The following is a 27,060-nucleotide window of genomic DNA, read 5'->3' on the forward strand; positions in this document are numbered from 1 at the left end:
CTACTCCCTGATATCCGGTTAAAATCCGTTTGTTCGGTTTGATCAGAGAGCCAACCGGCCTTATAAAATTCCGAACACATCCCCCGTGGAGGGGAGGCCTGTTTCAACCGCTATAAACAGACGGGGTTATAGTAGATCGACTTTCACCAGCGCCCATTACGCGTCAGCAATAACCATGGGATATAACGGTCCTAGCAAAGGTTGTCGGAGATGTGTTTCTATTAAAGTCAAGGTAACAATGTTTTTTTTCTAGAGATTAAGTATTGCGTTCAGAAGAGTCTCAGGACGGGCCTGGTGTCACTTATCTCAAACTGGATGAACTGTGCTAACCATACCAGTGTGATGAAAATAAGCCTAGCTGCTTGCGATGCAGAAAGGCCACCCAAGTATGCGAGTATAAGGACACATTCGACTTGATTCTACGGAACCAAAGCCATCATGCAGCAAAGACTGCAAAGGCGAAATGGCGACGACGAGCAACTAGGTCTAGGCGTTCTCCTTCGCCTCCAGGGACGGACACCATTCAGTTAGCATCATCGCAGCAAGTAGGCCTATACCCCAGTAGCGTTCCAACAGTCCCCAAGTCGGTTTCTTTGCGTCCATCGCTTCAACATATGGTTCAGTTGCGTTTCCTCTACGACTTTGCAAGCGCACAAGACCGCGCTCCAGAGATCAGAGGCTCGCTCGATCAGATTCCTCAAATGATGGCAGACTCGTCGCCAAACTCATGGTTTCATTCTGCATTGTCGGCACTTTCACTGGTAAACTTTGGTGGCAGGCTCAAATCCCAAGAGGCGAAGGATGCTGCCGTTGTGTTCTATAACGATGCCCTCGGTCGATTTGCAAGCGTAATCTCTAATTCTACTGCTGGGGAAGATCAAGATGGAGGAAGTTCTCTTTGGCATTTTCCTCTTGGGCATCTACGAAGTCAGTCGTGTCTCAATTTTGTATCGTAAACCTTGAATACTAATGGTAATTAGGTCATGACATCGACAGATTTTGATGGGATTTACGCCATTCACTTGCGGGGAGCCATTTCCATCCTGGAACATTTTTGGGAGGGCGGCGAGGGGAGGAAACGACTTGACAAACCCTGTTATGCGCCCGTCCTCCACATGCAAACTGTATGCGTCCCGTTTTCCCTCGACTTCAAGGCCGCAAATATCTAGATGGCAAACTTTTGCTAATCTTTCTTTAGCTCATATTTTGTCTTGCCAACAATGAGCCACCACCATCGTTTCTTGCAGATATGAAACTACATGCAACAAGCGATCCTAGATCCGACTTGACCATTCTTATGCATAGAGCATGTCAAATTCGATATGAGCTCACGCAGCAGTCTTTATCAATCGAAAATGAGAAACCGAATGAAGAGCTACCACAGAAACTGCACCCACGACTTCAGGAGCCTATGGATCTTGATGAAGCGCTGGAAGAGTGGTATCAGCGAAACGCTAGCCGCGGGGAGTGGGCTTCTACTCGAGTTTGCAACGTGAATGCTCAGAGCCGACCACAATGGGCTCGAGATCTCTTCAGTCTCCCAGGGTCTCCAAGCGAAATGCTCATATACGATAGCTTCCTAGCCGCATTATCCACAAACCTCTACCGTGGGACTCGTCTGTTGCTGAATCTCTCTATCCTCGAGTGCACTCACCCAACTGTTGACTCATTACGTTCCGATACTAGTATATCTGGAATGAATGAGTCCATTGCTTCGTCTACTGCTGCACTGCTGATGGAGATCATCAATGACCTTTGTATGACCGTGCCGTCCATGCTTCAATTGACGGCAACAGGTGGTCTGGATGACCCGCAATCGACAGAAGAGCTGTACAGCCTCAGAGGCATGTTAATGCTATGGCCTCTTTCTGCGGCTATGGCGTGTTTGCAAAACAAAAATGTTCAGAAATTGGACGTTGACTTTAGGCGAGGTTGGGTGCAAGGCGTACTCTCATTCTTAAGGGATTCAATGAGTTTGGCAAAGGCACAGGCGTTCATTACAAAGTACAATTAGACCATCAGTTGTCAAGTGGTATATAGAATATACTTAATATGTTTGTTAAATACTGTAATTTCTCTAAACGCAGTTACTAAGTATGAAATGTGCCTTTATGCTGTAAAACAAAATCCCTTATGCCGTGTTTGATACTGAATATCATATAAGCAGTCTCAAATCCCTTCTTCTACTCCATTTCATTATTTATGTTGGTCCACCAGTGCCCATGATTTCACGACCCAGAATGTGGTATACTGGCCTTGATGCGGCGACCATGCGATGCAGATGAGACTGGTACAGATGTAGTCCTTCAAACTGCCTCGTAATGTCGTCTATTCACTTTCTTTCACCACCGTTCTGGTCTTCTCTAACCGGCTGCCAATTTCCTTCCATCAGAATGCGGACCAATACGGCTATTGCTTCAACCAGGTCTGCAATATTGAGAGAGTCCAGAAGTGCACGCCAAAAGGGCATACGGTGGCATTGGCCATCGATGTTTTTGGGCGCATACTCCTTCGTTGAGAAAGACCACATGAAAATAATCGTGAAAATCCACGCCTCTATACAGGTCAGAGTAGCAGGAATGCCATAATACAGGTCATTGAAAGTAATAGACGCAGTTGGGTGAGAGAGTCGGCCATTCAGTAACCCAAAGAGGATCAACTGTACAAACTGAAGGAAAACGAAACCTTTAAAGGTCCACAGTTTGGCTCCAGGCTTGCGGGTTGGATCAATGTGTTCCTTCATCCGGCGCTCGAAGCGAATGACATGCGGCACGGCCAACACAATTGACACAACATTTATGATCTCGCACCAAAGATGTGCATGGCGCGGAGCCAGCGAATTGACGCAGTACACTCCAGCGCCTTGCGTGGCAATCTCCACAATCGAAGAAGTTGTCTTTGAGATTGGATATCTGTAATGCAATTTAATTAGCAAACGCGATAAAGCTCTGGCTGCTTCTGACATACTGAAAAACGAAGACGCAGGTACGTTTGAACCAAGTCACATCGCCGCCCGCAATGCTGGCCTCTCTACTATATGGGTCTTCAAGCCGATAAAAGAGTTCCCGCCATGAGTGGCTACCAGGGAAAACATAATGAACGTAGAGTATGAAAATGGCGGGAATGGCGATGGATTCGTAGATCTCGGCCAATGGACGCAAATATATGGACGTCTGGTAGAATAGTACAGAAAGAAAAGAGAATATGGCAAAGACAGTAGGAACCAAGATTATACGAATTATTTGTCGCTGCTGGATCGGAGCGGTGTATCTGGCAAGATGTCTCGTAATGTGGATGATGCTGTTGAGAAGAGTCAGGCCAAGAAAGACGGCCGAAAGAATCTTCAATAGTGTGTGCGTCGTGATGCCAATGCTTAAGACGTCTCCATTATCGTCCGTGGTAGGGCGAGCGCAAGAATCATCATCATCATTTCCTCTGGCAAACAGGAGAATACGAGATGACTGATCTATGGCGACCATGACGGAAATAAAAAGATATAATGATGAGACAAAAGATATGGGTTGTTATTCTCAAAGAATCTGGTGTGGGTAATATTCAAAAGTGGACGTGGGTTATAGAATTGAACATGCAAACGCTTCAACAGATTCTCGCTTTTATAATGAGTCTGATGGGCCCGAGTTGTGAAGGCATCTGAATGCTAATTATGCGTCTAAGTTTACTCTTCTACCGAATAACTTGATCTTGGCTTAGTATTTATAGGATTCGAGTTGATCAAATCCTGTCAAACACTCGTAGGGTAATGATCAACTCGTATCGCTATCTCCAATAGGAAAAGCTGCCCAACCGCAAGAATGTCCCCAAACGGAAAAGCTGATCCTACCGCAGCCGTTACCACAAAGGGCAAAGCGAGGCAAAGCGAGCCTACCAGAGCCACAGCCCACCGCAGCGATAGCCACAAATGGAATAGCTAACTAACCGTGGCTGAAGATGTGAGACGACGTATACAAGGTAAAGTTTCCAACTGATATGGAGCATTCTCCAGTTAGTTCACATCATATCTGTGATTCTAGTACCAGCATCATGTTTCTGCCTATGGCGATTGACGTGGCGGAGCAGGAGACTTGTCATCGTTCATACAGCGGTATTATTGAGGCTGTTGTTTTTGGCTCTAACTGTAAAGAGAAGAACGAGATCGAGCTGTGCTGATGGTACGCCCCACAAGCATCATGAAGGTGAGTTATGCAGTTTACTGGACAACATAACCGGAGACCATCACCAAAAGTACTTTTTCTATATAAACAAGAAGATAAAGTACTGCATATAGGAAAATGAGAAGGAAATTTAGAAGTATTCAACGTGAATACTCAGATCTTTACCTTTGCTATAGTTAGAAATAGGCCTGTCTGCTAGAAACATGGTCTGAGGAAGCGTGAGTTGCTGTGTTTGTAAGATACCTGTTAATATCTATATATTGACGTCCTACAATCTCTGCTACTAAGCTAAGCTAGGTGAATATTAGTTACTGTAAGAATCAAATTTGTACCATGTTAACCTTTATTATGCTTGTGGGGTGTAAATGGATCAAATTCTAGCCAAGTGTTGCATTTCAATAATACAATCATCTCATGACTAACATTCATTGCGACTAACATCTCTCGTGAGCGGCTTTGGTATGAAGATGAACCTCCGTGACGCGTATACACCGGCGCCTCCTTAATGACTACGAGAATACTAGAGGGAAATGGTGGACTCAGCAGTGCAGAAACATCTTGGAAATGTATATATAGAGGAGAGATCCTACCCAGAGCGATTGAAAAGCAATCAAACAGAATCAAACAAAACCCAATATCATCTCATCATGGGCTTGTTCCATCTTTCTACTTTGGTTTTCCTCTCTCTTCTTGGGGCTTCTTCTGGCACTTTGGCTGGATGTAAGACCGACACTTCACCGACAGCTACCATTGATTCAGGCATTATAATTGGTGTCGCTACCTCTTTGTCTGAAGGCCGATTGCCTATCAACAAATTCCTAGGAGTGCCTTTCGCTGCCTCTCCAGTTCGCTTCCAGCCTCCAGCAACACCTAAACCATGGACTCGCCCTCTAGACGTGTCAAACTACGGTCCGGCATGCGTCCCAGCAGCTTGCTGCCCAGGATGGAATTCCGCCAGCGCAGGTTGCTGCGTGGTCTAATACTCCACCTCCACCGGCTGGTGAAAGTGAAGATTGTCTCAATGTCAATATCTACGCGCCAGTCTCGCCGGGAGCAAAGCCTGTTATGGTCTGGATCTATGGCGGTGGATTTGCACTCGGCTTCAATAGCGATCCTCGTTGGGATGGGTCTTTCATGGCTGCAAACCAAGACGTTGTTGTGGTGTCAATCAACTACCGGACGAATGTCTTTGGCTTTCCATGGTCTCCTCAACTGCCCACTGAGCATCAGAACTTGGGGTAAGCACCGTGAAACATACTAAAGGAGAAAATGAGCTGACTCTTGTAGTTGCCTTGACCAATATTTTGCACTAGATTGGGTGCAACGTAATATACATGCGTTTGGTGGAGATCCGAAGCGTGTAACAATATTTGGAGAATCAGCTGGAGCGGCCAGGTAATGATTATTCCTACCCGTAATTCCACTTCTTGTTGTTGTAACTGTCTGCTAATACCTTGTAGTGTGGATGCACTAGTAACTTCATATCATAAGAATCCACCATTTATTGCGGCCATCATGGAGTCTGGGCAACTGACCTTTTATCCCAACAACCCCAACCCAACTGCCTCTTGGAACAATATGGCTGCAAAGCTCAACTGCTCATCTGCGTCCGACGTGCTCTCTTGTGTGAGGAAGATACCTGCCACCCAAATTAAATCAGTCATTGAGGAGCCTGGTAACTTTGCATTTGGCCCTGTCAGAGACAACATCACCTTCATCTCCCATGCAGGTATCGCTAGAGAATATGGGGAAATCGCTCAGGTGCCGATCCTTATCGGCAACAACTTCCAAGAGGGCCGTCTTTTTGTGGGTGCATACAATTCAACCCAGCAGTATTTGCAAACGGTCTTGCCGCATGTGAGTCAGTCGTTTTACGACAAAGTGTTGGCCGCTTATCCTATTGGCTCTCCGGGCATCTCAAACGAATGCCAGCAGGCAGCGGCCATTGACACTGACTACCGCTTCATGTGCACCGCATCTCAGATCGCCAACTATTCGTCTATTGCAGGATTTCCTACTTGGAGGTACCTATTTAACGCTTCGTTTCCAAATACCCAGCTGTTTCCAGGTGCCGGTGTTTATCACTCGAGTGAGATATCGGAGATATATGGTACATATCCCAGGGGCGATGTTACGACTAAGCAGGAAAAACTGAGCCAATACATGCAAAAGGCTTGGGCAGATTTTGCAAAGAATCCAACACGTGGGCCAGGTTGGACAACGGTATCAAATGTTGCTGTATTGGGAAACTCGGACGAGGAGATGAAGCAAGACGTAGCAGGCACTAAATTTGACAACTTTACTTTCTCGCACAAGTTGCTGGCAATAGAGATGTAGCCCTGACAACCTGTTTCAAAGTCAACTTTACGTATCCAGTCAATCTACACTTCATTTCTTCAATATCAACGACTGATCCCCCCTGTGACAGTTTCTACAACGCCTGCCTGAATGCTCCAGGCATAGTAACATTATTACACGAGACGCAAGATGATACTTATTTGTACAATTTTTTAATCTCATTCCCCCCTCCTAGCAGCCTAATCCCTACGTAGCTGACAATCACTTTCGCATTCTGTAACAAGCTTCTCCGCTCCGCTAGCTCCCGCATCAATGTCCGCAAATACCGCGTCGCCAGTTGACGGTACATGCAATGCAACCTTCTCTACAATCTGTGTATCTTACACCGCAAAAACAATTGAGACGAGTCGAGCGGACACAGCGCATGAAACAAATGAGAATCAATGAGTATCACACATTGTAGCGATTACTACGGGAATACTGTTAACAAAAATGACTAATGTTGATGCCATTGAGGATTTTGCCTCACAAGCCTGCGTTCCGTGCCGCGAAAAGAAGCGAAAATGTTCAAGAGAGTTACCAACATGTTCACTCTGCCGCAGAAACAGGAGACGATGTAGCTACCCTCCTAAGGCTATAACTCCAACTACTAGTAGTGTTGATTCTTGCGGCATGCAAGAACAAGTCAGTTTTGAGTCCCGCTCGATGCACACTATGATCGCCGCTGCTTATGCTTGTTGAATGAGATTGCTAACGGCATACTAGGAGGAATTCCCAGCTTTGTTTTTCTTGGACTTTTATACATTCACCCAGCGCAAGGATATCATATCCACGCCAAAACCCACACTCCCTGAGAATTACTATAAACAACTTGGCAACAGGGAGCAGCTGCGCTCTGACGTCGATACGTATTTCGCTTCGGTCCATGTGTTCTTTCCAATAGGTTCGTATATATCTCTCTCTCGTTTGAATGAAATAAAAGGGCATAAAAAAGATTGAAAGATTTGGGAGAAACTGATTCAGCCTCTCTTAGTATCAAAACTTCGAATTTACCGAGTTCTCAATGGAGATGCCAACATACTCGATCCAGACATGGTTATTCTATCTCTAGCAATGAAGATGCATTGTCAGCCCAGGAAAGAATACGACCTTATCCGAACAGAAATGTATGCTTTGGTGAAACAGGGCTGTTTAGAAGCCGAACAGAACAATGTGCTCTCTGTGAAAATACTACAAGCGCTCTTGCTGGTTGCATTGTATGAAATTGGAAACGCTATATATCCTGCTGCATATCTCACCATCGGGCACTGCGCAAGACTCGGATATGCTATGGGAATTCATAATCGGCTGAACGCGCCTCAGATGTTCTCGCAGCCTGGTAAGAAAGCTTTACGGAGTGAAATTTGTTGATCACAACTGATGAAGATTAGTCTCGTGGGCAGAAGCCGAGGAGAGACGTCGGGTGTGGTGGGCAGTTATTGTGTTGGAGAGGTAAGAAATGTCAACATGCCTCTATTGGTGATAAAGTATTTAAAATATGCAAGATTTGTCAATATTGGCGGAGGTAACCGCCCGTTTGCCGCCCATGACGCAAAATCCGATGATCTACTCCCCATGGATGAGGACATCTGGGACAAAGGAGTATGTATAGGCCCAATCACAAAAAGAAAGGCCCTGCTAAAGAAACCAGGACTTTGTAGTTATTCAACCCTTGGCCGTATCAGAATACGCCACACTGCGAACCTCGGCGTTTGCACGTACATGCCAGGCCTCTCATCTCTTGTCACATGTTCTTCGCCACTTGAACGAAAGAAATGAAGATGTCAAGATACAATATCATGAAGCTATGCAACTGCACCATATCATAAACACCTTTAGACATGCCTTGGATCAGGAGATTGGGAACACAAGCGACCAAATCTACAACCGTGGATGTAGTGTCGCTCACTTTACTGCCATGGGCATTTGCTATAGTGCTCAGATAGCGCTCTACGATGCCTATATGTGTGCCGACGCAGATGGCATGCAGGGAGTTGGGATTCCAGAGCAGTTTGAGATGCAGCACGTCGCCATATCAGGCATCAAGGACACTTTTGTTTCCGTTCATCAGCTCGCGAGCATGATTTACTCGTCGGTTCAAGCGGGTGATATATCAAGATTGAGCCCATTGATCGCCGACAGTTTATACCAGGCAGCACTTCTTATTCAATCGTATATCTATGAAACACAAAATAACGAGTATACTCAGAAAATGACGGATATTATAGAGACACTTAAATTACTTAAAGGTCGTTGGAATGTTTCAGGCAAGTAACCCACATTTCTTCATCATGTACTCCGTACCGCGTTGCTAATAATGTCACAGATGAATATCTCAACATTATTCGCATGGAATTCATACGAACACGCTAGATATTGTTAGTTATAGGGTTTCCATATATTTAGTTAAATATTAGGGGACGGTAGAGCTTGCATACATTCTCAGGCCGTTAATACATATTCCTCAGTCTCCTTTTCCAAGATCTCCCAAAGCTTTTTACCCGTGCCTCGATGATGAAAACCCGCTTCAATGTCTTGCCGTATTTTGCCCACTCTCCCCCAGGGAATAATGTAGACCCCGTTGTTGTCTGTTCCAATTGCATCCGAGAACCCCGCATAAAGCTCAGTCAAAGCACCAAAAGATGGATCATGTAGAACAAGGCCTTCGAATCTTTTGGCCAAAGCCGAGTTGGAGTGACGCTGCAGATTCGTTTTCAGGTGACCTGGATTCAGAGACTGAAGTAGTAATCAGTCGATGTTGAATAGTGACTCCGCAGTATGTGATGCCTTACCACACCGATAATATCTTCATTTCCATATCTTTTTGCAAGTTCCATTGCAAGGAGCACGTTTCCAGCCTTACTTTGACCGTAATATGTCATGGACCCCTTTTCCCCTTTCCATCCTTCGGACTTTCGAGTGGTGATGTCTTCCCAATCGATGCCATCCCCTTTTGGAGATAGCAAACTGTGACCGTCACTACTCACCCACACAACTCTGACGCTCCCTTTCGGAGCCACCTGCGCTGTAGTCAGCAGTATGGGCATGAGCAACTTGTTCATCACAAAGTGTCCCACTACATTTGTACCCCACTGGAGCTCGTAGCCTTGCTTGCTGATGCTTCCACTGGGGACCTTCATCACACCGGCGTTGAACCACACTGTGTGAAGGAGAGTCTCTTGCGCTAGGAAGCTTTTCACTGCTGGAACGACCGTTTGTAAGTCACCAAGATCCATTACCAAATAACGCAACTCCCCATGGCTAGACGCAGCCGACTCTTTTATCTCGCTAATAGCCTTTTCCCCAGACGCCGCGCTTCGTGATGTGATGTAGACCTTTGCATTTTTCGAGTAGAGGGTTTTGGCGAGAATGAATCCGATTCCAGATGTCCCTCCTGTGATGAGATAGACTTTGCCGCCAAGATCCTCTAGATCTTTATCAGTGAAGGTGGGTTTAGGTGGGTAGAATTCGCTGAGAGTCTGGCGAAGAGACATGGTTGTTGAAAAGAAGGGAGGATTGGCAGTAACCGCGTCTAGGGAAAAAAAAAAAAAAGAGTGTGTAAGTCTTAGAAATGAGAGTTCTCCTTCGGGATGTAAGAGAATACTTAAATAATATATTTGGTCTATTAACTTGTACATGCGTAGGGAGAGAGCGCGGACTATGCGGACTGCATGCGGACTGTCATGGATATTTGCGCCGTGTAGACGCGGACGCTAATCGGTAGATAGGGAAGTGCACAAAGCCAAATAATGCTGGTGTCCATATTAAATTGGGAGAGAATCAAGGGTGTAATCGTATTGCATAATGTTTGATTGCATCTCATATGCGTATCACAGATTAATTTGGGACTGCGATTGTAGATAGGCGATGGAATAAACACTGAGCGTGGGTGGAGGCGGGGCGGTTGTCTTGCAGCCACACAGTTTCTTTCTTTGGGTTGAGCTGACCTATAGCATATCAAAGTAGAGTAATATTATCTGGTACTACAGCATAAAACTGTATATGGGACTATCTATGCTGTCTGAAATACTTATGGTGGCGAGAATTTTCAAGAGAATAAGTTGTATTCTGTGCCTATGTTGGTAAAATCAGCCAAGAGGATGGGAGAAATACTCATACAGGCGTAAAAAAAATGATTTGGTCTTATCATCATGATAACGACACCACAAAGTACGAATGAATAAAGAAAGAAAAATATATGCTCAACAAAATGTCGAGACAGCTGCATGTAGATGATTATGTCCATTCATTTTCGTGCAAATTGATATATTACTACAGATTTCTCATGACCTTGTCCCAGTTGGTCGCTTGGCTATAGCAATATCCCGTGGCTTTTATCCAGGCTCATTCGAGCAACCACTAAGCCGGTATGTAACTGCATTGTACTTATACTGACCAGAAGTAGAAGCACTGCATTCTAAGATATACAATTAATGATAGTCATAGATGTATCTCAATACAGCTACGGACTATTTGCTCCAGGATTGGACATTTGTAAAAATCACCTTGGGTAGGTTACCATTCCAGAAGAAGTGAAGAACATGGTATTCTATGTTCATGATACTGGCACTTTACTGAATAGTAATCATTTTGAGCTGAGAGAACGGGCAGTAGAAGACAGGTCTTCCGCGCTCCCCGGCGTGACGTTACCTTGGACGACGCGTAATGAGCGGACAAGACTCGGCTTGTGCAAGGATTTGTGACTTGCGTGCTCCTGCGCCACATACCTACTCGTATTTTTCACGGAATTGCATGCTTCGGTTTCAGCGGTGAGCTTTGAGAAGATCTATACTGACTTGCGTAGAGTGAAGCAAAGAGCCGAGAGAGAGATGATCGAGATAATGGATGCTGCTATAACTTAACTGAGAAGTGATGATATTTCCCCTTAGCTCTTTACGGAACAGCGCTTTCTTTGAAGAAGAGGAGAAAGAAAGCCCTCCACTGCCTTAACGAGAGCTCCGTACATACGTAAGTTTTTTTTTCTTGTTTTAAGTGGAAGACCGGTTTCTAGTGTCGTATTGTTTCCACTACGGAAGTTGTACTAACTCGGTATCTTCCCCGCATCTGCCAGGTACTGAAGGATGCCAAGATGCTACACAGCTGCTGCTTTGAGCATAGCCCTTCGATCCCGCTTCATCTTTGAAAGTGACAAGCAACGGCAGAAGTTGCTTTGAAAGGACGACATGTTATTTAACCGATTATCGATAGCCCTACCTGAAAAGCCAAAAACTCTCCGTTAATATCCCGTAGATTCTCTCGCAATCTAGCCACAAACCGAAGTACGCCGTTGCCGCCGCCCGTTCCGTCCCCAATTAATTCGTCGGCGAGCGTTGCGGCCGCAGCCCTGAGTAGGTCTAGACCAAGAGGCTAATTGGGCGTCTTTAGCCAGGGCGCTGATGGCAGCTTCCAGCTAATTGGGATTGGCAGTCAAGCTGTAACCGAGGCAGATTGGTCTAACTGTAGATGTCCTGGGGTGCTTTTTGCATGTGCTGGAATTATTCCAGAGCTTCTTGCATCACACAATCTGTTCATCACCTTGTTAAGCGATGCGATCTGCTTTGTCTGCAGTTAGGAGAAGAGACAATGGAGTTGAAGAATTCCTGGCTAATCGCCTCGCCACGGGGAATTAGACGGGCGCAAATATTACTGGGTCAGACCGCTAGGGACCACTGATATAAAGATCAATGGATATCTTGACTCGGGCAGACGGTAGATTTCCCCCCTTGCTATCTCCATCTTTGAGGCGGTTCGTCTCATGATAGGGGCACTGGGAATGTGGGCGGACACGAAACGCCACTAAATTACCGAACCGACGTTGTGGCAGTGGACCTCTCTTTTCAGCTCCCGGAATTAAATCAAGACACAAATATTTAGGGGCTCTCCAATTTGTTGGGGGCGACGAGTAATCGTATTACTGGCGGCGGATGAAGTCAACATCTAATACTACAGAGTGAGCGGCCCAGTTGTTTCGATAGCGATGCCAGCCTGATACCAAGACAACCAATGTTTCGATGTTTGAACCTCCTGGTTCGTGAGGGGATGGACCGTGCCTCGGCTGCAGTTGGCCGAAAATCGCTTCCTTCAGGGCTGGAATCCAGTATCTCCGCAAGTGGCTGCTATCCCCTGACATGACTCGTGGTATCCTGGACAGTTCCCCAGTTTTATATCCAAACTCCGATTTTTCAACGCTCGTAGGGCCGCCACTGCGGCAGTGTAAAGTTCTCGAAACTGTTGAGACGAGCAAAGCGAGCTTGAGAAGATGGAGGGAATGCTCCGTTATAAAAGGCATATCGGCCACCGATCAGCATGCTAACTTATATATTAGTCGGCCGTATAATACTAGGGACTATGCGCTGGCGCAGACCCCGTTCGCCCGTGTACTGCAATGTCGACTGCGAGCAGGGGCAAAATAGAAACGTAAATTACCCATGCGCAACGAAAGCTTTACTCGTACCCTTCTGTTGATGCTATAAGACATGTAGTACAGAAGCCGACGACTTTTGTTTACTTCCCGCTTCGTTTGTCAGACGCCGTTTTGATTACACATTTTCCATTTACAACTACCGCCGACCGACCGATCTGCCGGAGAGCGTGAGACGGAATGGCTGAAGTTGTTCCGAATCGTGGCCCACAGCTCATTGCTGTGATAGCGGTGCTGCTGGTCTTCTCATTGACGGCGATAGTGTTAAGATGCTATGTTCGGATAAGCCTCGTGAAGGCTTTCGGTGTGGATGATTATCTCATGATCTTTGCCATGGTATGTAGCAAACCAACTTCCAGGCACGGATTCATAGCTACACAATCCGCAGCTACGAATTACTTTACTCACTCCTCCCCAATCGCAGATATCATTTATCCTGTTCTGTGCTGTTGCTGCCACCGGTGTACATTATGGTACCGGCCGTCATTACTGGGACCTCCAACCAGAGGATATATCAGAAGCCTTGAAGGTGTGTACTCACTTCTCTTCCATGCCTATGATACGATCGTGGCAAAGGGATTAACATATCGCACAGTACTGGTATTTCTGCTACATCTGGTATTGCGTGACGATGATCTTAACAAAGATCTCTATCGGATATTTCCTGCTGAGAATCACCGTCGAGCGGATACACACCTGGATCATTGGCAGCGTCATGCTGGTTACCGTCGTCACCGGCATCATCTTTTTCTTTGTTACAATGCTGCAGTGCGCTCCGGTCTCCTACTTCTGGGACAAGACTGGAAATGGATCCTGCATAAATATCGACGTCATCATCATTCTCACCTACGTATACAGTGCTTTCAGTGTCATCTGCGACTTCACTTTTGCACTGCTTCCGATTGCCCTCATCATGCAACTTCAGATGAACAGCAGGACCAAGATTGCATTGATCCCTATTATGCTTATGGCATGCGTGTACGTTCTGTCTGCCCTTCTTTCATGCCTTGTGCCAAACTTTTACTAAACATCTTCGATATAGTGCGAGTGCTGCAGTTGTTGTCAGATTTCCCTATGTAAAGGACTTTAAGAACATCGACTTCTTGTGTAGGTTGCTACCCTGTAGCTACCATTACCACGAGCCCTGACTAACAGGCGGTTTTTAGGGGCGACCACCGACATTGCAATCTGGTCTACTACTGAGCAAGGCCTAGCCATCACGGCCGGCAGTCTTGCCACCCTCCGACCGCTCTTCAGGAAGATTGCATCCAAGCTGGGATGGTCGACAATGCGATCCACTGGAGATGTCCCGGGCGGTTCTGCGAGTAACCGTAACACAACTGGCCGTTCGAAGAAGAAGGGATCGCGCGACCCATTCAGCCTCGCCACTTTTAACCGAAACGAAGACGACGATGAGGAGGCAAGAAATCTGAGCGAAGACGGGCAGATAAAATTGGTGAACGGATATCAAGGAGGTTTCCAAACAACAATCACCGCTGGACCAAAGTCCGTGTGGAAGCCAAAAGGACGCGGATCAGATAACGAGAGTGAGGAGGAGCTTCGGATGGAGGGATCGAAAGTGAAGAGCTTTCTCATCACTGAGGAGACCATATGAAAACCTTGCCGTACGACGCCTTACCGTACGATAGAGCTCACGACGCAGGCTGTCTGCATTTTCTTGCTTGCTAGTTGTCACGACATAATACCCCAGGCAGATCCAGCAGAGCAGCGGGGAATGACAACAAACATAATTACGTTGGTCGGAAGAGGCTCTGGTCTCAGGATACAGTCATTCTCCACTGCTGCTGTAATAGATCCGCAGCTTGTATCATATATAGAAATACCCAATGTTTACGGTGTAGAAACCAACCTTTAGCGTCCCAGCTATGTCAGTTGCAAAGTTTTCATCTAACGTTCCAAAGAGCTTTGTAAAAAAATTAGACCTACTATCGTTAGTACTGTATTCAAACTCCTCATGCTCATTTACCCCGCCAACAAACTCTGCGGTCTGAAGACAGTTTCGTCTAGCTAAGTCGTCACCGAATGGTGTTTTGTATAATTGCGCGAGAGACGATGCGCTCCAGGTTATAGAACAATATATGTATTTCGTTAGATATATCCCTTCTTATTAGCAAAACATGCCGCAAGAGATGTATAGTGGCAAGCTCACAATTACGGGCGGTATTTGTTTTCGGGGTCTATTCGCAGTCAGTCATGCGGTAGTCCTTCGCCTATCTGCACAAAAAAAAAAAAAAAAAAAAAAAAAGCCTGCTTTTATAGTTATGTCGTCACCGTCGTCCTCGTTAAGGCGATCATCTATAAACTTTGGAGTGGATATCTCTGCAAGTAGCATCTCAATGTACTGCACTGAGTCGCAGCACGACTTAAGGGAATAGAGCTTATATACCTTAGACGTAGTAGGTATGTTGGGTTGAAAGATGTCGCTTTACTTGCTTCCTTTGATGTTTTTATTCAATAAAGAATCGCGCCTAATTATTCCACACGATTGAAGATCTGTTCGCTAGCTTCAATTAGCAACTTCGTAGACTCATCAACGTTGCCTTTTAGACTAGTGAACCGACCACAGGCGCTTATTCTGACAAAGCACCGTAAGCCTTCTCGTTATATCCCGGGTTATTGCCAAGTGACTGACTAGGGACCAATATCCATTTTCGGCGTGGAATATGGATACCAAGGTTCTACCTCCATACTGTCTATGCAGCATCTGAGGTTGCACCTAAGCATTCCATATCTTTATATCATTTAGTAAGCTGAATAGAGACCTATATCCGTTTTCGGTTTAGGATGTTTGGCACCTATCTCTCATTGCGTTCACGGTACTACCCTATCATGTCTATATTCTCCCTTAGGATTGGACAGTATTGGAACCCAAGCAACCAGCTGAGAAATCCGACCACTTTAAACCCTTTGAAATGTCCCAAAACAAAGGCGCTGAATAATGATTGGTAATCTGAACATGTCGCTGAATACCAATAGTGATGATCAATCAGGAGCGAAAACATGCCATCTTTAGCATACCATCATGGATTCAATGCTTAAGATGGACCCACCAAGGACTCTCGGCTTAATGGCAGAAATCGCCATATTTAAATCAATGTTCCTCGCTGTGTTGGGGTAGTCCTCTTTTGCATTTACTATCTTGTACTGTACTATATTGTATCATATCAGCCAGACTTTGTCTCAAGTCTACAATCCACGCAAACAACTAGATCCCAATCTTGAACTAAATACACCGCAGTCATCATGGGATCAATCGCCAAAGATGCGGCTGCACCTTCACAGCTCTTCACACCCTTCAAAATCGGCAACCTGGAAATAAAACACCGAGTCGTCATGGCTCCCTTGACTCGCTACCGCAACGACGAGAACCACGTCCCCTTGCCATTTGTGGCAGATTACTACGCCGAACGAGCCTCTGTTCCGGGCACATTCCTCATCGCTGAGGCGACAGCCGTCTCGCCTCGTGGAGCAGGATACTCCAATCTCCCTGGAATCTGGAGCAAAGACCAAATCGCGTCATGGAAACGAGTCACCGCCGCTGTGCACGCCAAGGGAAGCTGCATATTCCTTCAGCTCTGGGCCCTGGGTCGTGTAGCAGACAAAGAAGTCGCCGACAAGGAAGGCATAAAGATTGTTTCATCAAGCAATATCCCCATGGACAGCGAACACCCAGAACCCGAAGCTTTGAGTTATGAAGAGATCCAGAACTTTGTGGCGGATTACGGTCAAGCGGCGAAGAACGCGATCGAAGCCGGATTCGACGGCGTTGAGATTCACGGCGCAAACGGCTATCTTGTCGATCAGTTCATCCAGGATGTTTCGAATCAAAGGAACGATGATTATGGTGGCTCGATTGATAAGAGGAACAGGTTTGCTTTGGAGGTTGCAAAGGCGGCAACCGATGCTATCGGTGCCGATAAAGTTGGATTCCGAATCAGCCCCTTCTCGACCTTTCAGAGTATGAAGGTGGCCGATCCGTATTCTCAGTTCTCTGCGCTGGTCAAAGGTCTCAAGGCCCTGAATCTGGCGTATCTTCATGTCGTCGAGTCGCGGATTGCAGGTGATGACGCTGGTCACGGCACCGAGAAGGTCGATTTCCTACTGGATGTCTGGGGAGATGATGCCCCCTTCTTGGTTGCTGGTGGTTGGAAGCCCCAGGATGCTCAGGCAGCTTTTGAAGGTCAGTATAAAGACAGGAATGTCGCTATTGTCTTTGGCCGGTACTTTTTGGCTACACCCGACTTGCCCTTCAGGATCAGACGAGGGCTCGAGCCAAACAAGTATAACCGCGACCTGTTCTACGCGATCAAATCAAAGGTCGGGTATCTGGACTATAAATTCAGCAAGGAATGGGAAGAGGCCAGCAAGCATGGCCTAGAGAATATCTTGGCATAAAATAATTGAATAGCCCAGACTTACTTCATTAGATGCTATACCATGAGAGACTCATTATGCATCCCCTCCCGTGTGCAGAACGTATACGTAATATCCACTCTGACCGCAGACTCTTGTATCCAAGATAAAGCCTCGACTCTCTGCCACACAGCGATTCCTTCCATGCTCCGTATCATTTCTTCCTTCTCAGGCCCACCCTCTTCAACCTCGATTACCCGCTCAACTATCCTGGCAACAGAGATGCTGTCCCAAATCGCCTCTCGTATCGTTTGCCGCCGTAAGATACTCAAGACTTCTCGTCGGACGACGGGATGCCGGCACTTGACTCCAATTATGTAAAGCACGGGAAGGACACCAATCTCTGGTGTAAAAGTCGGCTTTAACGACCCCGAATACTGCTCATGCGCTGCCGCTAGATCATCCGCCAAAGCTACGCATTGCTGGAACTGGGGCAGGAAGTTGTCATATTCCATTTCTCTGCCAGCCCCGTAACTACTGATGAGAGTCCATGTGATGATGTATTGTAGGCGCAGCAGTGATGTTAGAGGATAGGCTTCAGAATCGGTATCATGGTAGTTGCCTTGTTGCAGAGTCTTCTCGAAGAGGCTTGACCACGTTTCCAATTCCCTGAGAATATTACCCCTAATTGATGATGGTGGTGGCGGCAGCATCTCACCCGTGAAGTACATTTCCTGCTCCGCATTGCGCAGTCCCATTACACGAGCGACAAGGATCTGGAGGTGGTCGGCGGCTTGGTTAAGGGACCCAAAGGTGTTGTTAGAGGGCAGAAAATTGGACATAAGTCTCTCTTGGACATCAACGGGAGTCCAATCGACCAGGAACGTTGCAGCCTGCGTATCGAGACGACGGATCTGTCTTGTAACTTGGCAGATAAGCGTGCGAACCGCTGAGGTATCATATGTATTGTTGTTCAGGATAGTCTTATCGATGTTGCGTGAGAGCTCTACGCCTCCGCGTAAGTGCTTCATTGCTTGTACGTAGTTGCCTGCCAGATGATCAAAGCAGGTGAAGAGGTAGCAGACCAAAAGCGTAATTGCTGTTGTTTCGTCGCTGTCACCAGATTCTTGGTTCAGGAGAAGCTGAATGGCCCGATTATAGTAAAACAACGCATCTTTGTTCGGTGAAGGTTGGGGCAAACGGTCTCTGGAATTGCGATCCAGGTAGCTTCGGTTGGCCAAGGCCAATGCGATGGCGGCATATCGCACTGATGGCACTGTTTGAGAGAAGAACATGAGAGTCTTCCGCCATGTTTCGTTGGGACGATATTCATTAAGATGTTTGATCGAAATATATTCGAAGAAACCCATTGCCTCTGTTTGCGCTGGCCCAGTGGCTGGTAAGACCATGAGGGGCCCGAGGTTATGCGAAATCAGGTCGTCGGATTTTGCGTGCCATTGTTTTGCCCGATGCCCACAGATCGTAGCGCGAGGGTGATAATTATCCCAGCCCTCTGCTATATCGATGTTCTCGTCCTGATAATGGCTTGATCCAATGTCGGTCTTGAAAGCGTAGGGCATTTCACCATAGCCATCACAGGTGCGACCTGTGGACTGGCATTTCATGCATGAAGGCTGGGAGAGATCGCATTTTATACGTCGGATTCTGAGAGGCGCACCGATGTCAAGTGTCAATTTTCATGTCTGAAATCGCAATTGATCACAATGTAGCAACGCATAGAGCTGAGACTCACTTGCAAGTCTTACAGCCTAGCCTTGACTTTGGAGCGAATTTGCGAGGCTTGCTTCTCCATGCTTGACTGGCTGCCCTGGCGCTTTTGCTCTTAATGTCGTCCATCAAGTTGATGTCAGCTATGCAAATTTTGCAGTAGACAGTTGTCTATTTGTCTGTTCGTACAAGCGGAGAAGTCATCTAACCCATCCTTCGCGATGAAGGAGTTGGACGGTATATAAACGAATCCTGGAGAGACCGAATAACGGGAACACGGGCCAATCGGCATAAATCCTAATAGAGACTAGCATCTAGAATGACAGATATTGATTGGTTAGTTCGTACAGGCGGGGCGTCAGTAAAGGAGATTTCCTAACTAAGCAACTAAGCAACCAGGGTCGAAACAAGTTTCGTGGCTGAAGGGGCTTAGCGACGGACGCGAGGGGCCGCAAGTTGATGCTATCTAACTAAACACAACGAAGTGTCAACCAACCGCGAAATGTCAGACGGACGCCAATGAACATTATTATTCTACCCTGTCATATGAATCATGTAGTCAAAGTGGGAAGGGGATTAATAATAAAACCAGGCTGTGTCACAATGGATATCCATTGGCCGCTTCGTAGAAGCGGAGTGCTAGACGAATCTCTTGGAAACTTCAGCAGGTATAAGTAGCTCCCTGATATCGCAATGGTTCTGACTGCAATGATAAATATTATCTCTTTATTGCAAGCAACACAATAAGACACATCATGGAGATGAAAATGAAACTAATCGCGAACGCGCTCATCCTTTTTACCGGCTTTGGATGCAAAGCCAATTGCACACATAATCCAGGCATGGCCTATTCATTTGACAATGTGAGCCTTGGACTTTGCCAAATCCCTTTCCTCCAAAGACTTCAAGCTCTCTAACTAGCCATCTAGATTGTACCGTCAGCCAATCTCACTTGGACACCATGTTTTGATGACTTTACGTGCTCCAAACTAGAAGTTCCGTTGGATTACTCAAACAAAAGTCTGGGCACGACGTCAATTGCTTTCATAAAGCTGGCTGGCAAGAATGCCACTATTGAGTCCCCAAGCATCATCATCAACTCCGGTAAGGAATTAATGAGATCACTTACGAAAATTACGTGTGACTGGACTGACGCTTCGTTAGGCGGTCCGGGTGGTTCTGGAGTCGACCTCCTCCTCACAAATCAGGCCCTCGCAAGTCAAATGTTTGGGGATCAATACAATGTCATCTCCTATGATCCTCGCGGGGTAAACAATAGCGGTCTAACCGTCGACTGCTTCTCGGGGAACACAGAAGCAAGATTGGTCTTCAATCGACTACACAGGACGGGCAGTACCAACGTATCATCAACCTCGTTTGAGGAACAGTACTATTCAAGCTCCATCTACGGAGACTGGTGCAACAATGCCGTACAGAACGAGTCAACTCATGGCTATTATGTGACTACACCGGCGGTCGCCCAGGATTTGCTCACATTTATAGAAGCCGAGGCCGAGTTGGCAGGTCAGCCGCCATCAGACGCCAAATTGTGGTTTTATGGCATCAGTTACGGCACTGTCGTTGGCGCCACTTTCGCTTCCATGTTTTCTGACAGAGTTGAGAGAATGATACTCGACGGTGTTTTGGACGCAGAGCAATACTATGATAATACCTGGAAGGATAGCGTCGATCAAATGGATGAGGCCATGGAGAAATTCTCAAGCCTATGCCATTCTGCAGGTCCTGGAAAGTGTTCTTTCTGGGGACCCACGCCAGCCAACATCACAGCCAGAATGAACAACATTATCCGCCAGCTTCAGAACCATCCGGTCCCAATAAGCGGAGTCCCAAGCCGAGATACGCCGACGCTCGTCACTTATTCAGATCTGAAGGCTCTTTTTGTCACTACCATCTACAATCCACTATTGTCCTTCCCAGGCATGGCCGACATCCTACACCAGGTTGAGCGCGGGAATGTGTCCGCTCTTGCGGGTATGTTTAGCGGGCAAGATATTACGTCCGACGCCGGCCGCATTATCCAGTGCACCGACTCATATCGGAGGAACAAGCTTGCTACCATCGAAGAGTTCAAGAGCTACGCTGAGTACACGGTTTCGAAGAGCAAGTACATCGGCGACATCTGGCCAATCGTCGTGGAAACAATCTTGTGTACATCATTCCAACCACAGTTGCCTGATAGCATGGTGATTAAAAGTAAGGCAACCCTCCTACCTGTCTCTCTTTATACCACTTCTTTCTTTTCTAGTCATTTTCCGGACACGAATATTTGCAATGGGCGCAGAATCTAACCGGCTTCTTCTTTACTCAGACCCAGTGAATGGACTGGGCAAGCCTACCCCTTTCCCGATTCTGGTTGCGAGTAATACGATCGACCCTATAACGCCTTTATCATGGTATGTTTCGACCCACTGTCTCACGCGATAGTATTTCACTAAATAACGGTAAATCTTCACAGGGCGCGCAGGACGTCTTCTCGATTTCCCGGGTCTGTACTTCTACTGCAAGAAGGCATTGGGGTAAGTCACTATTGACTGCCAATCGCACTATCATCTCAAACAGGACTCTTAGCTTACTCGTGGGTTACTTTTCTCGATTGCAGCATACGGTCGTCAACCAAGGGGGATCAGATTGTTACTTTGAACATGTTCAGGCATATCTTCAAGGCATAGTTCCCCCATCCAACACGACATGCGTGCAACAGTACACTCCTTTTATAGATAGCCCGATCTGAAAATTGCTCAAGGCGCGAAGGAGAGATTTAGTAAGTTTTTAAGATCGAATGAACTAGTGTCCGTACAGCGCTTAACATAATCTCTAGCATTGCACTCCTGGCGGTTCCATACGTGGCGCTCAATGTTAGAGGCTGGATTGAAGGTCTGTTGCTTGGTTTAAATGTTGTTTGGGTCTTGAGGAGGGTTTACTTTCTACATAGCCAGGGTATATACTACAAAGCTCTAGCCAGCTCTGGACTTAACCCTGAGCTATATACTTTTTAATATAGTAATTTAAAATGCCAAATCGCGATTTGTGATCGTTCTTTCAAGAGTTTTCAAGAAAGGCGTTAGTGAATGTACTTATATGGAAAGAGGATGCAGAATTGTCTTGCGACTCGTCGGGGCCAGTTGTACGCCGTTAGCATGTGGCGCCCCTACAAAGTAGCGAGTATATAAAAAGGGACGCCAATTTCCCGGTCAGTTGGGACGATGCCCTAAGACGTCGCGAGGTCGGCCAAAGTAGGAACCTTTGTGACATCACACGAGGGTTGAAATGTTTTCTTCTGGAGGCTTGTGGTTCTTGATGAACCAATTTTTACTACTTCTGAGACAAAGATAGTGCAGGTATAGGTCATAAGTGTTTTGTCAGCCATAATTAATGAGTTTCATGAGAGCAATGTAGAGTTTAAAATAAAATGACATTAAAATGATTAAAATAGTTTACTTGAAGATATGTTTAAGCGAGTATCTACCAAGCCATTCTCCCGATGAATCCTCTAGGGTACCTTCTCTTTACCATTTTCCTAAGCTCATCAATGCACAATAAGCCAAGACCTAGAGTCATAGGAATAAACCAATGTTCAACCGGAACTGGGGCACAGCCAAGATAAGTAATGTCAGGAACCAGCGTGAATATTAAAGCGATCACAAGGGCAAACAAGATAGCAGGAAAAAGGAGCCAGTTCTGAGTAGCAGGATTAAAGAGTGGTGGATGTGTGAAAATTGAGAGGTGGCGAGTGCGTAGTGCCATTGCATTAAACCACTGTATTACCACCAAGGTGATAAAATAGACAGAAGACGCGACTGTCAAGTGCGTGGCAACATCGTCAGCGGTTTGTCCGTCGGGAGTCGGAATTGAGCCGAATGAGAACCACAACGATGTGAAAGTCAACCCGTTTCGCTGGAGGTACCAGTACGACATTGTGAATGAGAGAACTGTCTCCAATGTACCAACAAAACCGTAAGCTTGGAGGAGAAGTTTCCAGTCGACAAGGCGGTCATTTACAACGTCCCGAGGAGGCTGAAGCATGAGATTTGCCTCGGGCTTTTCGTAAGCCAAGGAGATTGCGGCAGCACAATCTGTGAAGCAGCAGATAATGATCATGAGAAATGATGATAAAATTTGGGGCAGACCAAAGGCAACATTTGTAAAGACTGGCCAAAATTCGGACCAAGAGCCAGCCGGTAGCAGGTAAGCAATCGTTTTCTTAAGATTGTCGAATACTACGCGACCGTAGAGCACAGCTTCGGGAATAGCAGAGAATGTATCCAACAAGACCATGTCTGCAGCCTCAATGGCAATATCGGAGCCAGATGCAGGCGATATACCAATGTCTGCTTGCTTCAAACTGGGAGCATCGTTCACTCCATCTCCAATCATGGCCACGACGTAAGAATGCGATTGGAATTCCCGTACAATTTGGAGTTTATGCTCCGGCGTAGTTCGAGCAAACACAATTTCCGAATACTCTGTTACCAAAGTGTGCCACTGGTGTGGAAGCAGCGTCATTAAGTCTTGGCCAGTCAATACAATCGCCTTGGTTTCGACTGGCAGATGATTGGATTTGTGATTCTTTCTGGGCTCAATTTTGGGAGGCACGCGTGGAAGATTATCGACGCTGTGAACCTCGCGGTCCGAAACGCTGATAATACCACAAGAGCGAGCAATCGCTTGAGCCGTGAGCTGAAAATCTCCCGTAACCATGGCAGTGCGGATACCAGCCCGGTGCAAAGTCTCAATTACACCGGGAACTTCTTCGCGCGGGGGGTCCACGATGCCCACGAGTCCGATCAGCGTGAGGCCTGTACGCGCAAGTTCGAGAGCTTCTTTTTCGAACGAATTCTCTTCTGGATTCGATTGTATCTCGGTGCCAGGAAGAGACTTGCGTGCAAGGGCCAAAACACGTTTACCTTGGCTTGACCATGAGTTTTTGATTGCCTCAATAGACGCGCGAGTAGTTTCGTCAAAATTGTGCACCTCGCCGTCGCCGCCAACATACTTTGTGCACCGAGAGAGTAGAATATCCGGTGCACCCTTGATCATCAAAATGTAATCCTTTTGAGCATCAAAGCCACTAATTTCGGAAGCAGAAAGTGTGGATTCCAGGGCAGAGGGGACGCTGGGAGAGCTGACGCGTAAGGAGAACTTATTCTTTGAGTTGAATGCGAGATCAAATCGTTTAATCCATAAGTCGCGAGACTTATTGACGGGGCCCAGCGATTCCGATAAGCGAAGAATGGCTTGATCTGTCGCATCAGCGATGATCTTCCTATCGGAGATGGGAAGATGGATGGTCGTTGGGTCAAACTCTCCAGCATTGCACACTGCAGAAGTGACACGAAGCTGCGTAAGAGCAGCCTTTTTGCGTGAAGTAGATTCCTCTGCAACTTCTTGAATGGCTTCTGTGGCAGTCAAAGCGCTGGAGCCAATGAGGCAGTCTGTTACAGCCATTTGGTTCTTGGTTAGAGTCCCAGTTTTATCCGATAGTAGAACTGAAACGGTGCCGAGGGTCTCAACGGTCTTGAGAGATTTGCAGAGGATATTGTTCTTCTTCATAATTCCCGCGGTAATTGTGAGTGAAGCTGTTAAAGCTATTGGCAGACCTTCAGGAATAAAGGCAATGGCCACACTGACACAATCCACGATTAACGTTGATACTGAGATATAATCGGGATACTTGTGACGAATGAAGCCGGCCCACAAAGCAACAATGACTACAACCATGAGTATCATCAAGGTTGCGATAATGAGGACAAATCTGAAAATCTCTTTTTGTAGGGGAGTTTGGCCAGACTTGGGCTTGTTTGTCAGTTTCGCGATATGGCCGAAAACCGTATTGTCCCCAGTAGCAACGACAATACCCAGGCCACTTCCAGATGTACAATGAGTGCCCTGCATTCCAATGCATTTAGTTTCGAGGTAGTTGCTCTCCATAGACTCAGTCACTGCAGACAGAGGATCAGATTCACCCGTAAGGATGCTTCTGTCAAACTTGGCATCAGTGGACACACTGACGAACCGAACATCAGCGGGCAACTTATTGCCGGCACTGAAAAAGAGAAGATCTCCAGGAACCACTTGAGATGCAGGCACCAATCTCTTGCTCCCATCACGAAGAACACTGCAATCTTCAGGAAGCATACCCGTAATACTCTTCATCACCCTCGAGGAGGAGAAATCTTGCCAGGCATTGAAAGCGGCTTGCGCTAACCACACAATAGCCAGGACAATACCCAAGGCTAAGTTGGCCACTGCAGGAGCCGGTTCACCAAGTGGTTTCCATGAGACAAAGACAAGAATGCTTCCACCAAAGAGGATGGAGCCGAAGCCTCCAAAGAGATAGAAGAATATTTTCTGAAACAATTGTGATTTCGGCGGTGTTGGAGTGTTTGCACCGAATTCTGCCGTTTTATCTTTGACTCCCTGGGTTGAGAGACCAGTTTCGATGGAGGTATCCAGTCGGTTGGTAACTTCTTGGATAGATAGAGTGTGCCATTCGAGTTCTCCTAGCTCTATTATAACAGGTGGGTCAGTCTCTAAGAGTTTTGTAGCTGTCGTTGAAAACAAACTTACCTGCCATAGCCTTGTCTCCAATTTCCGTCTTTTTGATCATCACATCCGATTTCTCTTGGGTCCGTGCCAGATCCATACTCATAGTTCGGTACAAAACAGGGAGGGCAGAGGCAGGATCAACCACCCGTTGGCCACTCCTGATGCTGGACAGAGAGTGGATAGAGTAGGCTGAGCCCTTTCTTTTGAGTTTGCCATTGTTGTTTCCAGGAAAAGGATCAACCGGCTGGATCTCATCTTGGTCGTCAAAATATCGGATTCGACGCTTTGCAGCAATACCTAGGCCATGATCGCCCTTGGTTTGAGCGGAGGCTTTCGCCGTACCCTTTTCAGGATCGCTATCGTCATGAGTACCAGCAGCCATTTTACCGCTGACAAGAGGAAGTAAAGTGTTGGAGACGTGGTAATGGACTTAGAGAAGATGAAATTTTAAACCCTTTGGGCTGAATAATGCATCAAGAGAGAGGTTGAGGATAATCGTTTATATAGGAAGTGCATCCAGATGGAGAGGTCTGGTGATTCAAGCAGGGCTTACACCGAAGATATGACGTTGATTCTCCTCACTCTTTGCCCAATTCTGACCAGTCTGGGGGAGCTGAATTGCAGTATGAGTGATTTTCTAAATGTATCTCATGCTGTGTCACAGTATGATAGTATACATATGGAATGGGCAGATATCTGCGCCATGAGTTCCAATATTAAACTCAAAACAATTATCAACCCAAGAACTTTTGAACTAGCCTGACATATGAGCAAACATTTATGCCAAAAGGATGCTTAATCCTATTGAAACAATGAAATCTGTCTAATTATGCAACTACAAATGCATGGTGCATATATTTATCTCGATAACTTTATCCTCCTCTATTCATCTTTTTCCTTTTTTCTCCTTCTCCTCCTCCTTTGTCTATTTCTCTTTGACACGGCTATTTGCATATCTTTTTGAACTCAATAGCAGCCTAGTTATGCACATATCTATTGTTCTATGAGTGATTTAATTCATGGTAAGATCTTTAAGCGGCTGAATTGCTAAAAGGAGGCCTCTTTGATGAGGTCAGAAGGAGGCCTCCGTTCGAGACTAATCCTCCATCTCCATCGAATGGGATAAATCTGGACTCAGTCTACTGTGCTAATGCAAGCGACTGGCACATTTTGAAAATAACGCAGCAAGTACCGGTGTGTAGTAAAGCTAAGCTTTTCCGGGAGAGTCTAGTATTCGGCAGTGATCCGAATGGGCTTACTATGGAAGACATTTAGCCACCTACCTAATGCAACTACCAGACTTGGCTTCGGCTGGGTTAGCGATCGTATAAACAAAAAGAGGAGAAAACAACCCGCTCTCAGTGGATACAGAAACTTGATAATGCGGCTTGCCAAATTGTAATGCTGAACTTTGTGTCTTTTTATATGGTAAATTGAGCAGTCACATTTAGCCACGAAATT

The 27,060-nt window shown here is 46.3% G+C and overlaps 10 protein-coding genes across 10 annotated transcripts; 6 read left to right on the plus strand and 4 right to left on the minus strand.

Moving 5' to 3' along the window:
• Positions 1-175: 175 nt before the first annotated feature.
• On the plus strand, positions 176-2,014 carry M431DRAFT_476497 (hypothetical protein; the record flags this gene model as incomplete). The annotated part of the gene is made up of 4 exons (XM_024915472.1): positions 176-232; positions 339-848; positions 981-1,124; positions 1,199-2,014. The coding sequence occupies 4 exons, from the start codon at positions 176-178 to the stop codon at positions 2,012-2,014; spliced, it is 1,527 nt and encodes a 508-aa protein (XP_024779626.1).
• A 483-nt stretch (positions 2,015-2,497) lies between these two features.
• M431DRAFT_70567 (hypothetical protein) lies at positions 2,498-3,356 on the minus strand (the record flags this gene model as incomplete). Its single annotated transcript, XM_024921807.1, has 2 exons — positions 2,498-2,912; positions 2,968-3,356. Coding segments are annotated over 2 exons (804 nt in total), but the record flags the coding sequence as incomplete, so codon positions are not given.
• Positions 3,357-4,819: 1,463 nt separating this feature from the next.
• M431DRAFT_488736 (hypothetical protein) lies at positions 4,820-6,509 on the plus strand (the record flags this gene model as incomplete). Its single annotated transcript, XM_024916594.1, has 4 exons — positions 4,820-5,092; positions 5,115-5,410; positions 5,460-5,567; positions 5,633-6,509. The coding sequence occupies 4 exons, from the start codon at positions 4,820-4,822 to the stop codon at positions 6,507-6,509; spliced, it is 1,554 nt and encodes a 517-aa protein (XP_024779628.1).
• A 373-nt stretch (positions 6,510-6,882) lies between these two features.
• On the plus strand, positions 6,883-8,943 carry M431DRAFT_130270 (hypothetical protein). Its single transcript, XM_024912442.1, has 7 exons — positions 6,883-7,154; positions 7,236-7,413; positions 7,504-7,848; positions 7,901-7,961; positions 8,015-8,111; positions 8,161-8,776; positions 8,836-8,943. The coding sequence occupies exons 1-7, from the start codon at positions 6,963-6,965 to the stop codon at positions 8,880-8,882; spliced, it is 1,536 nt and encodes a 511-aa protein (XP_024779629.1). The 5' UTR covers positions 6,883-6,962; the 3' UTR covers positions 8,883-8,943.
• Positions 8,944-8,951: 8 nt separating this feature from the next.
• Positions 8,952-10,031, minus strand: M431DRAFT_536452 (hypothetical protein; the record flags this gene model as incomplete). The annotated part of the gene is made up of 2 exons (XM_024920996.1): positions 9,302-10,031; positions 8,952-9,245 (listed from the first exon to the last, which is right to left on the minus strand). Exons 1-2 carry the CDS (start codon positions 10,001-10,003, stop codon positions 8,952-8,954), a joined length of 996 nt encoding a protein of 331 aa, XP_024779630.1. The 5' UTR covers positions 10,004-10,031.
• Positions 10,032-12,646: 2,615 nt separating this feature from the next.
• Positions 12,647-14,787, plus strand: M431DRAFT_103064 (hypothetical protein). The gene is made up of 5 exons (XM_024911499.1): positions 12,647-13,266; positions 13,355-13,459; positions 13,526-13,908; positions 13,973-14,037; positions 14,097-14,787. Exons 1-5 carry the CDS (start codon positions 13,111-13,113, stop codon positions 14,543-14,545), a joined length of 1,158 nt encoding a protein of 385 aa, XP_024779631.1. The 5' UTR covers positions 12,647-13,110; the 3' UTR covers positions 14,546-14,787.
• Positions 14,788-16,089: 1,302 nt separating this feature from the next.
• M431DRAFT_502141 (hypothetical protein) lies at positions 16,090-17,401 on the plus strand. Its single transcript, XM_024918107.1, has one exon. It carries the CDS (start codon positions 16,195-16,197, stop codon positions 17,344-17,346), a length of 1,152 nt encoding a protein of 383 aa, XP_024779632.1. The 5' UTR covers positions 16,090-16,194; the 3' UTR covers positions 17,347-17,401.
• On the minus strand, positions 17,382-19,161 carry M431DRAFT_488741 (hypothetical protein; the record flags this gene model as incomplete). Its single annotated transcript, XM_024916595.1, has 2 exons — positions 17,382-18,910; positions 19,071-19,161. 2 exons carry the CDS (start codon positions 19,159-19,161, stop codon positions 17,382-17,384), a joined length of 1,620 nt encoding a protein of 539 aa, XP_024779633.1.
• Positions 19,162-19,799: 638 nt separating this feature from the next.
• On the plus strand, positions 19,800-21,584 carry M431DRAFT_70743 (hypothetical protein; the record flags this gene model as incomplete). Its single annotated transcript, XM_024921819.1, has 5 exons — positions 19,800-19,895; positions 19,962-20,136; positions 20,197-21,246; positions 21,335-21,446; positions 21,509-21,584. The coding sequence occupies 5 exons, from the start codon at positions 19,800-19,802 to the stop codon at positions 21,582-21,584; spliced, it is 1,509 nt and encodes a 502-aa protein (XP_024779634.1).
• Positions 21,585-22,515: 931 nt separating this feature from the next.
• M431DRAFT_77 (hypothetical protein) lies at positions 22,516-25,981 on the minus strand (the record flags this gene model as incomplete). Its single annotated transcript, XM_024922528.1, has 2 exons — positions 22,516-25,559; positions 25,621-25,981. 2 exons carry the CDS (start codon positions 25,979-25,981, stop codon positions 22,516-22,518), a joined length of 3,405 nt encoding a protein of 1,134 aa, XP_024779635.1.
• Positions 25,982-27,060: the final 1,079 nt, after the last annotated feature.

This window comes from Trichoderma harzianum (assembly GCF_003025095.1).
Source record: "Trichoderma harzianum CBS 226.95 unplaced genomic scaffold M431scaffold_1, whole genome shotgun sequence".
In the NCBI taxonomy this organism is placed as follows: Eukaryota; Fungi; Ascomycota; class Sordariomycetes; order Hypocreales; family Hypocreaceae; genus Trichoderma; species Trichoderma harzianum.